Below are 15,282 nucleotides of genomic sequence, written 5' to 3' on the forward strand. Positions count from 1 at the left end.
CATCTGTCTGTAGATCTTAGTATGCAGTCTGTTAGGATTTGTCAATGAAGATTTTATTAAGATTTATTTAATGTGATGTTCAATCTTCCACTCTTTAATCCACGTTGGAAAAAAAAATATTAAATAGTGAGAATCCGTAGCTGCTTTGTAACTAAATCACACTCACTTAACCCAGGAAAGAATGATTTCTAAAGAACTTCTGTCTCACAAGAGCTTAGTAGTTGTCTTGTTTATTATCTTGCTGTGGTTAAAATTGCCACAGTAGGGGGGGAAATGAAAAGAAAAATTGTTAATGCAGTTGTTTGTGTGGCTTGTCCTAGATATTATCGTTATCACTTTTTAATCTTTTCTTTTTTTCTAATGAGCAGAAGCAACTGTGAAATGAGAAAAATGCTGAAAACAAACAGTAAAACTATAAATAAAATGAATTCTTTTCATGTGATGCAAGTCAAGGGAAAAAAACCTAGCTCAATATGCTCTGGCTTCTTGACACTCAGGGTGTGATCAGAGATTACTTATCATCCACAGGAGAGTGGGAAGCAAGTTAATTAAAATTTTCCACCCTTTCACTGAATGAAATGTCTCCCAGTTTGAGACACGTTGTTTGAACACTTCCTTTTCAGTAGAGCTCTGGCATGTACTTTCTACTTCTGGTGTTCAAATCCAATATTTACTAGCTAGAAAGAGCACTGGAATTTTCTTCTTACAGAACTTATGTTTCAAAACAGTATGTTTGAAATTTTATTTTCATTGTCTCTAATAATAATAGATAAAATATTTTTAATTATTGCATTAAACGTAAAATTAATACAATATGACTGTCTTCCTCTGGACCTGTCCCCCAGTGTATTGTTTGTTTAGAAGCATTTTTGCTTTGGAAAGTATTTAATATGGCACCAATTAAAGGTCTGTGTAACTGTGACTCCCGCTGGCACACAAATTCCAGTCGTGGGATGGGATTACCGCCGATGATTCAGGACGGGGAGGGAGTCGCCGTTTCTTGTGGTCTTAAAGAAAGCTTCAATTATCTGTATTTGCAAGTAAGGAGCTTGAAGCCCACATGAATTACACCTGTTGATTCAGGAGTGACTCCTTTCTCTTGTCTATCATCTTCAAACGCGGCCAATTATTAGGAGTAGATTTTTCCCCCAGGGACCTGGGGAAGAGGTGTGGTGTCTGACTCCAGAGAACCGTCGTGCAGAGTTAGAGCGAGCTCCTTAAAGAGCATGTGGAGCTCAGAGGAGGTGTGCACCTCTGCGTAGTATAATGTGTACGCTTTGTTCCTCCAAACAGCCAAACGAGCAGATTGTGCTGTCAAGTGCCAGCACATACAAAAAATAAGAGGTCACCTTTTTGTAATAGTTGCACAGCATTCTTTTGACAGTTTTTTTACATTTTCAGATTTTTTAAAAAATAAATGATTCTTCAAGCCTCTAATTGACTTTAATCTTGAATTTATTTTTGGCTATCTTCACACTTTCAAATGTGCTTACCTGCTCTTTTCCTTTCTGCACCATTGGGATTGTGAAATTTAACATCATCTGCTGCAGATGATGCTTAATCCTGACAAGTCAGACAGGTCCAAAGCCAGCCTTGTCTCGCCACTCGGAGCCTGCAGGGACAGTGGGTTGTGGCTGGAGTGACAGCGTGTCCCTGAAACAATGGGGCTTCTGCAGCAGCCAAATGAGCTCTGTGTGGTATTGATGTCCTTCCTCGTCGCCGTAATCTCCTTCAGATTTTTGATGTTTGTTGCGCATCCTGATGGAAGGAGAAGGTTATCCTTGCTAATTGCCAACCTTAGGCAATGAATTCAAAACAGAAATTCACTTTGCAATGTAAGATGTTGCTTGGGGCACAAACAAGGTCTGCTGTGCCAGTCTTTCCTGACCTGCTAGTCTTTCACCCTCAAATGAATGAGCTCTTTCTGGTCCCTTCACAAACCCTGTTTGATGGAGGGAATGTTTTGGTCAGATCCTTTTATGTGTTCTCCCAGGCATCTCATGGTGGGCTTGCTGATGTTGGATGCTCTGACCTTATTCTTAATGCTCATGTTGGATATTTTCATCTTTATTTTTGGGAGGTGTTGTTGACCAATCTCGTAAATCTCAGTGTGTTATTGCTGTGTTTTCTTGAGACGTTAGCTCTTCAAGGCATGTCGATACGTCATAATTTTTGCATTACCCTTGGACGCTCTATTGTAAAAACTGGAAGAGGGCGGAAATATCCACCTTACAGAGGGAAATGTGAGCCTGAGGAGACTTGGAATCTACCACAATCACAGCTATAGGATAAGTTCTGATCGCTTCATGGTATTGCTCCCCTCTTGCAGGCCATCTCTTTCCTTTCCTGGAGTTAGAAGTTCTGGTCTCTACATGCTGATGTTGTAAAGCAGCAGTATCTCTGTAAATCCCTGAAAGCCTTTGTACAGAAACCAGAAGTAATGTTAGTAGACTGTTTTCTTGCATGCCCTTTCTGGAGTGGAGTTTTTAAACATTCTTCTTTTTAAGCAGGAGTGATACAGCTTCTTCAGCTGTTTGCATTTGTAGTCATGATCAGGTTTTTAATAGGTATAGTCAGGCAGCCGTTCGGTTATGAAGATATCAAGTGACCTAAATTACAGTTGTTAGAAGAAAGGAATAGCTGAGATTGGAATTCACTAAAATACCTTGAAATGACTACAGCAGGATTTGGATTAGTTCTGATTAAATGACTATTTTATTACTGCGGGATAAATTGATTTTTTTGGAGCTGCAAAACTATTGTGCCTTACCCAGTGTTGAGCTGTTAAAAGCTCTTTGCATGCACACGAAATCAGTGTGAGTGCCTGAGCTTTTTGGCAAATATAATTGTTATTCCAGTGGAATATAGTTATATTTGTTGAGACTAGTAGTTGCCATTTGCCTGCTTTGTGTTTATTAAAATTAAAACCCAGTAAATATGCTCTAGCATCTATTTGTTAAATTACTGGAAGTCTTGACACTGCGCTGCAGCAGTCTTTGTTGGAACCACCATTGGTTCCTTCTTTGTGAATTACAGGATCTGACATTTAGTAGAAAGAAAATTAGCAAGGCTCTGCTGGGTAGATCTGCACCCGGAGCCAGGCTTCTGCACTCAAAAGGCAATGCCTTTGGTCTCATCCACGGATTTCCTAATTCACAATAACATGGAAGTAAATGCCTGTTTGTGGGTGATAAAAGGGATGGACCTGTACTCATATTTTATTTTTGTTATTGTTGGCTGTTTTGCTTTTGGTCCAGCATAGTAGAGTAACCTGACATGTCAGTACAGATCCTCAGGGTTTGCTCTAGCCTAGACAAGAACAGAATCGAGCAAAGCAATGTTGTCGTTTTTTAACTACTTGAATATTTTTTTGCTTGGGAGGAGATAACTGGTAAAATACCATTAATTTGACCTGGTCAGATCTGGAATCAACTAAAGCTAGATGGATTACTCAGGCAGTGTAAAAACAAGATCACGGATGTTCTCCATTTTAAGCAAACTCATTTAACAGTTTGGGATGTATGGGGTGATTGGTCCTGTGTCTCATGTTTTTGAACGTTTTCCTTCCTGCCTCGCTGAACATACAAAATGACCCACTTCAGTACAAAACCCCGTTCTCCCTTCCAGAAAACACACACACACATACATTTTTTTTTTCTTGTGAATTTTTTTTTGTGTGTGTGTGTCAAACTGAATGTCACACTCCAAGTGACGATGCTAACTGTTGATTTTTCTTTCCTAGGGAGTTGAAGTGCAGACGGATTACGTTCCGCTGCTGAATTCCCTTGCCGTGTATGGCTGGCAGCTGACGTGCGTGCTTCCTACTCCGATTGTGAAGACAAACAGGTAGGGAGGGGGTGGGTGCTGCCTTTTCGGTCAGGGAAGTTGCTGTACAAGTGATTCTCTGTGCAGTTAGTGTGGATTTTCATGCACGCGTGCAGTAGCTGCCCTTGCAAACCCTGCTGCAGCTGTGCTCTGAGTTTTCCGAGCATCGCAAGCCACATGTGGCAGGAAGCACATGACTGGCAGGCAAAACGCTGCAAAGTGGCAGTGTGGTTTCTGCATGAATTTTCTGGCTATTGTCTTTGCCTCTCTCAAAAATCCTTGACTGTAAAATTCCTGCTGTGGATCACCTGGTAACTCCTCTTAGGGCAAACACAAAACGCGTGGTAATGTTTGGAGAGAAATGTTGCCTGTGTGAAGAAAAGTCATTTGATTCTTCATCAGTGTTTGTCTAATGCTGCTGATACAGTCTAGCTGAGCAGATTGTGTGTGTCATTACTCTAGTAGCCTTGTTTGATAATCATTCTACGGTCTGCTTTGCTATTATTAATATTCTGAGGTTTTAAATATAAATGCAAGTCACTTAAAAATACTTTTCATAACAGTGGTGAAAAACAGTCATCCCACTTGTTAATCATGAAGATGGCGCTTTCTGAATTTTCACCGGTCGAGAATATATTTATATATATATATATATATAAGTATAATCAGTCATGATTTTTTTATCTTCAAAGAGTAAAAATACGCCCAGTTCTTTATGACATCTAGATGAAGACTACTCCTACACATAAAAACCTAAAATGTAAAGGCCATCTGTGCTGGGGGAAGAATGGTATTTAAGTTTTTCATATATGTTTAGCTATAGGAATGAATAGAAAATCACAATTATAATTTGTAAGCCCTGTCTCTTAAAGGTATCTATGATTTTTTTTTTTTTTCTCTCTTCTAGCTTTCTGTATCCCACTTATAACTTCAGTAACAGAGGTCAGGCTGACGGGTCGGAAGGGCACCCACCCGACCTAACCGCTGGGGGTGTTGGGCTGTGCCTCCTGCCGTGCTGCAGGTCTGTAGGGAGCACCCAGCCCCATTCTGGATCAGTTCCCTGGCAGGGAGGGAGCACCCCAGTGTCACCGAGACGCTGCTATAGACAGGCACCAGGGTGCTTGGGTTTCTTGCTTTTTGTTCCAAACAATTTATTCTGTGTTTATACCCTAATGCTAAAATATTCAGCAAAAGTATGTCACAGGCTGACAGGCTCTGTCAGGCTGAACAGTTGCTCTTTTTTCCCCCCCCAGAACTCCAGGCTGCTCAAAGACACCGGGGACAGGCAGTGTTTAGGTCATTCTTCATTTTGCTCTTCTCTGACCTGCAGAAATAAATGACTGAGATGGATTTTCGCTTTGAATGATGCTGGATGTGAATTTAATTCATTCTCAGGAGTGTGCATTTGTTTCGTTTCAGGGAGGGGAATTTATCTACAAAGCAAATTGTATTTCTTCAGAGACCTTCTTTGCCCCAGAAAGCAAAGAAGAAGGAATCTAAGGTAAATAACCTTGAGTTCCTGGTTTCTTTGTTTTTTTGTTGGTGAGATTACAATATTGTAATTGATTTCTTGTGGAAGTAAAAATGGCTTATTCAACATTTCAGTGATACAGTAGCAAGACACAAGGAATTGAAGTGTTCAAATGAAAGAAACACAGAATGCTGGTGTGATGTGAAAGCTCTCATATTTCACAACATTCTCTGTTGAACCGATGGCAGCAGAAGAGATGTAGATTTCTCCCTACATAAATCAGCCATAAACCTTCATATGTGACTTAAAGTTCTCTGCCTAATGTTCACTGCCTGCAAGGTGGAAGCAGTGTGGTTTTCTCTTACCTGTTGCCCATCTTTTCTGTTTAAATTGCTCTCTCTTTCTTGCGATGTGTTTTGGTAGAGCCCAGCACAGTACAGGGCTGATCTTGGCTGGTGTTACTCTCGGTTGTGTGAATGCGAATGAATTCTGCTAGAATTTAACCAAAAAAAAAAAAAGCCTTCTGAATCCAGCTAAATTAGCTGAGAACATACCTGACAGCTAATGACGGATTTATGTGGATACACATATGTATTCCCATTTCCATTTTTTAAATGTGTAGCAATGGGAACTCCTGTCCAAACCTGTCACGCCGTACCGCTGAGAGGGAAATACAAGGAGTGGAAACTTGGAAAGTGCTGACCTTCCTACTGTACCCGAATTTGCCTTGCCATTTCGGTGTGCAAGGGATCAGAAAAGCCAGCAAGGATGGAAAAGATCTCTGAAACCACATGGTGAAAAGGTTGCTAGTTAATACAGCACTAACGTGAGTGCTGGCTAGCCCAGCATCACCCGAAGGGGTGGTGAGCTCGAGATCCCTGCAGAAGCTGAGCTGGGGTAGGAGATTGAGAACCATAAGCGGAGCTGAGAACTAGGAGCATTTTACCCAACATTTGAGATAATTACAGATAGTTTTCATCTATAAAGCTCTCACTATTTTGGAGCCCGGTTCTGTGAAAGTCATCTTTTAGATAGAGTGGAGACCAGGAGAGTATTTGAACTGACTGAAGTAGAAAAGAACCACTGGGAGCATAGCTATGATTTAGGATTTATCCTCTCTCATTAGCAAAGCTGAAGCCCAGAATATTCTGTGAACATGTTACAAAGCCCATCTTTCTTGGTTTTTCTCTTTGTTTTCAGGTGATTCTAAGGATCTTGGGATTGAGGGCTGGAGTGCCTGTGTTTGGTCATTCTTTTCCTACCACCGTGTGTGGTTTTAATGGGGGAGGGGTGGGAACCCGTAAGAAATTGTATGCCTTCAAATAGAGAAATTAGTACGATACTGATTTCTTGTATTACAATAACAAATACATCCCATCCAGATGACTCAAAACTTTGTTTGAATTTTTTTTCTTTTGGGGATATAAAAATGTACTTAGCAGTGTCTGGTTGACAAAACAAGGGATTTACTCATTGGCAGTATGAAATATACAGACATATTTAAGGACAAAAATCGCTACAGCAAGTTTTCAAACCAAAGGTCAAGGAAAAATGGGGTACATTGATTATAGTTAATTAACAAGACTGGTTCAACGTCTGTAAGTGGTGGTTGTGAGTCACATCAAAGATGCCAAACCTAGCATTTAAGTTGCTGAATATTCTGCACTTACATCATCACAGGCTCTTGGGGTTTTTTTAACTTGTGATACGGCGTGTCTAAAATGTTTATAGATAACCCCTTGGAGGAGGGAAATAGGCTTATAAGATTAGAAGGACATTGCAGTGTTGGCAACTGATCCATCCTCTATCTATGCACACCAGCAAACTGCTGTTCATTTAGCGAAAGGAAACGTGCAAGGAGTGTTGCAACTTATTTTTTTTTCAGTAAGACAGAATTACTTTTATTAGTGCAATATTCAGTCAGTGATAAGATAATCAGATTCATTCACTTTATGCAAAAGTGACGCTTATTTCAGCAGAAACTCTGTGCATTTTTGGTGAAATATAAATACCTGAGTAAGTATAGATACATTTGCATATACACACAGAGTCTCCTACAGTTTGATCTTTATCACATTTAGGGCCCTGATCTTACCTTCCGTTAAAGGGGAGCTGTGGGTGCCCAGCACTTCTGCAAATCAAAGAGGAAAATATTCAGGTGTCTGTGAATTTTGAGTAGTTGTGCTGTAGAACTGGGACGGTATCCTTCCTCTTTCTCTAAATTGTAATGATATTTAAGTAAAAGATAGCTTCCTGTAAGTAAAACCAAGAAGAATCTTGTGAAAGCCAGTTTCTTCTTTTTATTTTTCTTTTCCCATTAAGTTCTGGCTAGCAGAAGGAAAGAGCATTGCTCCATCTTTGTAATCTAATAAACTTAATAGGTTCTGAATGCCTTTTTGATTAAGTACCTAGATGAAAAATTTATGAACATGAGTCCTTCTTTGGACCAACCTCAGCTCAGACCTGGTTGCACTGGAGAATTGGCTTTTGGACCACACCTGAATTTGCTGAATGTGCTGATGAGATTGTTGGTGCCATCCAAACCTGACCCCCTAACCAATCCCCGAGTTTCCATCAGCACGGACACTGCTGATGAAATGGTTGTGCACGTTCACGTGTACTTAGCAAACTCGCGTAGGATGGCTCAGCAGTGGCTTGGAATGTGGTCTGGCTTTCCTTGGGAAGGTCCATCTATTTTTTGACAAATAGCACATAAATTTTGACAAATTAATGGCATATTTGTCAATTTTATATATGTTACACCTGTCGAGTCAGGTGTAACATATATATATATAAATATAACGAGAATATTTCAAGGTAGTGCTAGTTTTTTTTGTTTGGGTTGGGGTTTTTTTTTTTGGTAACAGTAGTTAAAACAGTTTTTCTGAAAAGGCGGCTGTGGCAAGTGCTGCAAGAGGCAGCCTCGTGTTTTCTCATCAAAAAACATTTGTACAAATGGTTCAGAATGTTTTACTGTTTGGGTATAGTCTTGGATATAGTGCTAGTTCTGCTGCTGACCTGGTGAAAAACCTTGGAGTAATGCCATAGGATTGCTGCTTATGTCTGCGCTTGTGCAGCTTTGCGTATTCTTGCTTTCCACCCAGTGCAGGTTGGCTGCCAGGGTCTGTCGGCCTCAACAGACACAGCATGTGGAGAGGAACCCTCTAGGAACAGCAGAAGCAGGATGCATCACAGTCTCCTCTCTGTGTATTACATATATATGTGTAGGCACAAATGATCTTAAGCCATCTGATTTAGTCATGTATTTTTTTTATTTTTTTTTAAACTTTAGGTCTTTTTGGTCAAACTACTCTTTATATTAAAACTAAATAATATAAACATTTCTGCTCAGGAAAACAAATGTCCATGTGAGATTGTCTCTAATGGTCTTTAACCTTTGGATCTCTTATTCGTAGTTTCACTGGAGGTTCTCCAAAGAAGACATGCACAACAAACAAATAAAGAATTCCACAAAGGCCAAGTTAAGCACTAGGGAGAAGCAAGTGGCCGAGGAGAAGCAGGAATTTGAAGTCACAGAGAACACAAGAAACTTAGAAGCACAAATCTCAACAGCAGGCAAGCCTGATCCAGAACAGCAGCTAGATGCCGTCATAGACTTGGGAGATGAGGTAGCTGGGACCAACAACAGGGGTCCCCATCATGACGGGGTGTCAGAAGAAACGTGTCCTGCCAGTTCCAGCGATGACAATGAAACGCAGGTCTGCCTCAGCCAGAGTGCTTCTGGCTCCTGTGCAGACCAGGTAACAGAGGGGGGAGGCTGCGCACCAGGGTCGGATGGCTTTGGCTTCGATGGCAGTGATGGGGCAGGGCTGGACGTGGACTGTTCCTGTGAATAAGAGCTACAGTTCAAGAATCCTGTGAGCTGCTGATACTTTGCCAAGACAGAAGAACAGATTTTGCCAATCGCCATCGCTAACTCATTGCTCAATTCAGCATTTCTTTGGCATTGTACTTACTTTGGTCCTTAGCACACCGATACCTTGATGTTTTAAGTAACTACAGGGCCCGGGCTTTTTAACCCACAGATATTAATTGCAAAATTCCGTCTGCTGCGCAGAGTGGGAAATGCCCTATGCTGTCTCCTAGAGCTACACTTTAAATTAAAAACTAGGGACAGAAAACATGCTTGGGTGTTTCTATGACCAACCTTCGCCATCTAGGTTTGTGTCTAGGTCAGGGCAAACATTCCACTCGGTCAGATTTTGCTCTGTAATACTTTCTTGTCCTTTTATCTTTGCTGGAGGAGTTATTGTGCCATATGTTATTTTGTCATTAAGCTTGTAGTGTCATGAAAATGGTATTTGGACTTAAACAGGCTGAAATTGGAAAGCTTAGATAAGGTGGCTTTTATCTGTATTTATCTCAAATAGCATACTTACTGATGGTATTCTCTTCTGAATTTTATTAACCCTTGCAGATCTTTAAGCAATAAGCAAATCGTGTACCTGTTTTAGGCACACTGGGTAAACAAACGCCATGGTAAATTTGTGTGAGGCAGATGATTCCAATATAAAATGCAATTTCCTATTTGCTCGCATTTACGTTCTCTTTGCCAGTCAACAGTTAATCAACATTCAGGGGGGCTTCAGAAGGTAGAAAAATGGGAAACAAAAAAGCAGGTCAAATGTACTTCTTTCAGCGGCTATCTTCACTAAAATTGGAATTAGATGTTACCTCCTGACCCTTCCAGGTAATTTTGCACCGCTTTCTCACTCTTATGAAATACATTGTGAGAAAGAACTGAAACGTACAAAGGGGTCAGTGGCCAACAAATGTCACTAAAAAACATTACAAAATGCAAATACCTTAATGGGGGGGAGGGGGTTTATATGAGTAACCATATTTTGGGACTGATACCTAACAGAATTCTGTAAAATTACCAACATTTCTATGTTTGGAGCTACATTAAAATATTTACAAGTGAATGTACATGTGTAATATAGTTTCTATGCAATGTTCTCCAAGTACATCAGTATTCTTAAAAATGTAGGAAATAGTGGTTTCTCTTTTCTTAACTTCCTTCATCCCTATTTAGAAGCAGTCAAGTCATCTGGTAACAAGGTAAGAAATACATTCTAAATTCCTCTGCGCTCTTTTTTTTTTTTTTTTTTTTTTTTTTTTTTTTTTTTTTTTTTGTAAAAAAGCAAGAGCTCTGTAAGTGATTTGCTGTTTTTTCCCTTGACTGATTTGAGCTTGATAATTTTCCTTAGTCCTCAAATCAAAATGCTGTACAAAGAACTATGCTCTGTGTCAAATGCGTTCCTAGAGTGGTTCAAAAGCATCTTCCACACCTAAAAATTATACAGTTGATAGAACATTGCAGAGAAGGGAAAAATCATATCACTTTGAATATTCATTAATTGGAACAGCACTCAAGTTTGAACCATTTGATTTCACACACACAAAGCACGGTGGTATTTTTTGATTGATTAAAGAGGATTTTTTATTTTAAATTCAGTGGTTTAACCACAGGGCTATAAGTAACTTCAATTTCTGGTGGTATTTTTCAGTTATTTCATTCTGTTTCTTGAGATTAGACTGGAGTTCCAATAGGCTCAAAAATAGGTTGTTTCAGTTGTTCTGCTTGAATACAAGGTCTCTGCTTTGTACAGTTTTAAGTACCTGTTTGCAAATTTTATCAGCGTAAGATCCTTCTAGTGATGGTTTCTATTTCAAGGACTACATTTGTATTAATCTTGTTTAAAAATTCACTCTATTTAATGAACGTTTTACTAGTTGAAAGTGTTGCACTAGAAAGAACTCTCTAAATACTTTTGAATAGAAAGCACCTACTGTATTGTGATTTGACCTTGTTTAACTGGATCCCAACTGCTTACAAAAAAAGAGAAATAAAGGTCATGAGGTGATTTCTTACTTGCGATGCTTGCACAACTGTCAGGAATTTGTCCCCAAAAGGAGAAACCCAGGGTCTCTATGTGGTGATGGAGGGGAAGCTCCGTGTGAGTGAATTAGCTGCAGTTACTAGTGCTAGAGAACTGGTGCTTGGTCACCACTCTGACAGGGGTCTGTGAGGAAGTTGCACTTGTTTAAGTGAAAGTTTGGTTTAAAACTTTTCCTGGAAGTGCTGGAGCGGCTTAGGGTCGGGATGCTTCGAAGAGAATGTTGGTGTTTTTTCAGTTTAAAAATGACAAACGGTTTTCGTTTTATTGTCACACCGTCGGTTCCAGCTCCTCTGGGCTAGCTGAGCTGAGCTGTGTGTGTGCTTTCACCGTGCCCTGGTCTCGGGTAAACGGTGTGAGCTAAAATTGCCTGGTGGCAGGATGGTACGGGGCGCTGGGGAGGTGTCACGGTCCACTCAGCGGACTAGTGATGGTTCGTTAACTATGATCTCGAAGCGCAAAAATGAAGGCGACCACGCCAAGGGGTTATGGTTTAATCAAACAGCACAGTTTTATTGTTTGCCTGTAAAGCGGCGTGCGATAGGTAGAAAGACAGAAAGTGGAGAAAAGATAAAGTAAAAAGAAAAGGGAAGAGGATTATAGCTACCACCATGGGTCCAAGGCATCCCGATGGTCCCAGGTCCAGGCGGCGTCCTGCTAGTCCTTCCGATCGTCGTGATCCTTGGTGGGGAAGATCTCCAAAGTTCAGTTGCCAAGGAACAGTCTTTTATGCCAAGCAACACACCTTGCTCCTCCTCTGGTCCATGGATTGTTGCCAGTCTCCATCTTCTCGAGCCAGGTTATCATGCGTGTCCAAAGAGGAGTGCCCGAGGCGTGGTTTGCCTTAGAGGCGGGTGGCTTCAGACCAGGAGGTGTGTTTTTGTATTATAATGATGTTATAATGAAGAAAGTTCACCTGACGTTTATGTTTTCTGGTTCATTGTTACGACCACGGTTGTGATCCATCTTCTGGATCGAGGTTATGCGGCCTTATCGTAGTTGTTCCTTTCAGTCCCAGGTGGCAGGGAGCAGCACCGCACTCCTCGTACCGTGCAGTTCTCTTTGCCAGGGTCTTTGTGTCTTGGTGTCCACGAGGACCACATTCCATCGCCAGGTCTCTGTTGGCAATGTTGAGACAATATTGTTCTCTTTAGACCAACTCAACTGGGGCACAGCACAGGCTCTGCAGCACCTACCCACGTCTTATCTCAGCTGCCTTTGCCATCCGGGGCTTGGAGAAGCAAGGCTGCCAGAGCGGGCGGGGAAGCGAAAGCGAGGCAAGCCGTCATCACCTTATTTGAAGCCTGACTGGAGAAGAGAAAGGGCCAGAGCCGAGTTCCTGTCTCTGAAAGCCTGACCGGTGTGGGGAAACACGTCGGCGTGGATGTGGGAGAAGCTGGAGAGCGGGAGCCTGGCTGCAGAGGTACGGCCCCAACCTTCAGCTCGCGAGGGCAGGGCAGCACTCCGTACGGACTTCTTACCCAGAGAAGCCACGGGTACTCCGAGCCACCAGCTCTTCACCCAGCAGAAGGTGAAGAGAAGCCAGGCCCTTTCCCACAGAGCGCCACCCTTTAAAGCTAAATCTATTTTTTTGCCCTCCCCAGCTAGGCAGAATGTCCCAGTAAGGATGCTAACTAATCTCACCGTGCCTCTCGTGTAAGGGAAGGAGACACCAGTGAGTATTGCCGGCATGGCCAGGGCAGGAGCTGACGGGTTGTGCCACCACGTTACCGATGCTGGCTGATGACAAACATGGCACCTTGGTGTGTTTTAACATGAACGTGGCCTCGTTAGACCAACAAAACTCGCATGTGTAGATCAGTCCCAAGAGTTGCCCGTCTCCGAGGGAGGCGCACAGAGGCTACTCTCGGAAGAAGGAGTTACGCGTGCTGGCGTTTAGAGCAAGTGGTCATCTGGACAAGGCAACGGTTGTTCCGTGGGATGACTTCAAAGGAGAAAAATCCAGCTCAGGGAAGTGAAGAAATGTCAAAGCTGAGTGAAGATGGCAAAGAGGAGCGGCTGAGTTAAATGGAGGATGGAAAAGGGGCTTTATATTGAAACAAACAGTTTGGGGCAGGGGTAGAACTAAGATGGGTAGGAAGTCCAAAATGTTGCAGCATCATGATGAAAACAGTTTATGTAGAGGTTAAATGCACAAACGATTTGACTGGCACTTCATCTGGCATAATTTCTTTGATTATTGGATCTGCACACTTGAAAACTGTATAATTAGAATAGCTCAAAGTAGCTTTAATATATGCATGGAAATGAAGCTAAGTACAAAACAATATACTTTTTTTTTTTTTTTTCCTTTCTCCTATTTTGGCTCCTCTGTCAGCCTGAGTTTCTGAGGTGAGCAGAGGAAGGGCTCTGCATTTGGATACCCTGCTTTTTCTTTGTAGTTGCCGTGACTGTACATTTGCCTCAGGGAGCCAATTATAGGGCAGAAATAAAAGCACCATCAGCTTTTCATGCAGGAATTTCCCGGAACTTGAAGAGTGTAAGAAGAGCACGTACTAATTTCTTGCTGATAAATGCTGCTCAGAAGTATGAGGAATGCTGCCTAAAAATACCAACGCACCTATGAATTAAGAGTTGTAGATGCAATTCGTGTGTCTCCAAGGCTGTTAGTGGAGATGTGCTTCTGCTTTTAAAAGGCGATCCTCGCCAACACCTCCGGCAGCAGAAAGGTGCCTGTGGTGCTGAATGTGGCAGCTGACGCTAATCAGTACCTTACCTATACGCTGAAGGGGGGAAAAAAGGCTTTTCAATTTAAGTGCTTTCTGTTATTCACTCTAAAAGCACCCTACGAACTAAAATGATGTAATGATAACTGAATAGCCACCCTTTTTCCCAGTTAATTAATGCAAATCCTATAGGAATACTTCATACTCATTGTGCCAGACAAGCACACAGCAAACTGGTAAAATAAATGTCATGGGAAGAAGAAAAAGATTCAGTCTAATAAGGCTGTAATGCCAGGTAACTCACAAGCCATCTCACTAAGTTTACTAAATGTACAGATGGATTTGTGTAGATGGATATGTCACTCCTTATACTTGGCTGCAAAAAAAAGTATCATCTGTGGTTTTTCCCCTTAGTTTTCTCCTTACCTGATGACACAAATGTAAGAGGAGTAAACATTTTCTAAGATTACATGCTACGAGTTGACAATGTGATGAGAATATTTCTCCAACTCGGTAGCTGCTGAACAGCAGGGCTTGCTCTCTGTTCCCAACACCGTAGGCCAATAGCACATTTATTTCTTTGTAAAGCCGGTATTTATTTAGGTTAATTTTCCTGGTTTTCTTTTTCTCTTCAGTTCTGGTGGGATTAGATCTAATACTAGACTTTAAGGTGAAACTGATGTTTCACTACAGAAGCACTAAACTCTAGAAAGAAGACGCTTCCAAAAGATTCTTAAGGGTCAACAGGAAAAGGCTACAAAGGAAGGGGATATTAACAACTTTCCTGGCTTCTTGGCTCAGAAATGGCATTTATTACCAGTCCATGCATTACGGAATGAAGGTGTTCTGTGCCCTTTGGCAGGATAACTGTTCAAGGGAAGAAAGAGCTTCTTGTTAACAGTAACTGAGGTTACTGGCATTTTGGGGGTGGGGAGGGATGAATTATTTTTTCCTCCTCCACCTTTTGGCGCTCTGTGTTTTAAGACTACGCTTCAAGCGGGTGAGCCCATACAATTAGAGATGTGTCGTTGCCCCACAGCGCTCAATCTGAGCATAACAGGGGATGACAGAAAGAGGTTAGAGGGAAAAGAGGATGATTACGGAAGCAAAGGGTTTTGAAATGCCTTTTATTAAATGGACGTTTTGGTGCAGGTCTGAAGAGTGGCTTGTGAAAGAGATGGCATTTGGGCTGAAAAAAGCCTGTGCATTAAGGGGGAAAAAAACCAGTAAACCAGTTTATAATCCACTTAATGATTTAAGTCATAAGAAAAAAAAACAACCAAACATTTAAAGGCTTTGCAGAAACATTACACTGTTAAAATATGCAGGATTCTAGTGCGTGGTTTTTATTTTAGGACACCAGTACTTCCCGATAGCA

The 15,282-nt window shown here is 41.5% G+C and overlaps 1 protein-coding gene across 2 annotated transcripts in view; it reads left to right on the forward strand.

The window, feature by feature from the left end:
- Positions 1-11,191, forward strand: part of RFTN1 (raftlin, lipid raft linker 1) — a 98,710-nt gene extending 87,519 nt beyond the window's left edge. For both annotated transcript variants that reach the window (XM_080386458.1, XM_080386459.1), the window contains exons 8-10: positions 3,743-3,846; positions 5,245-5,326; positions 8,713-11,191. In XM_080386458.1, coding sequence (XP_080242584.1) covers positions 3,743-3,846; positions 5,245-5,326; positions 8,713-9,153 — 627 coding nt within the window. In that variant the 3' untranslated portion in view covers positions 9,154-11,191. The remainder of the gene's footprint in view (positions 1-3,742; positions 3,847-5,244; positions 5,327-8,712) is intronic.
- Positions 11,192-15,282: the final 4,091 nt, after the last annotated feature.

This window comes from Falco punctatus, assembly GCF_963210335.1.
Source record: "Falco punctatus genome assembly, chromosome: 4".
Classification (NCBI taxonomy): Eukaryota; Metazoa; Chordata; class Aves; order Falconiformes; family Falconidae; genus Falco; species Falco punctatus.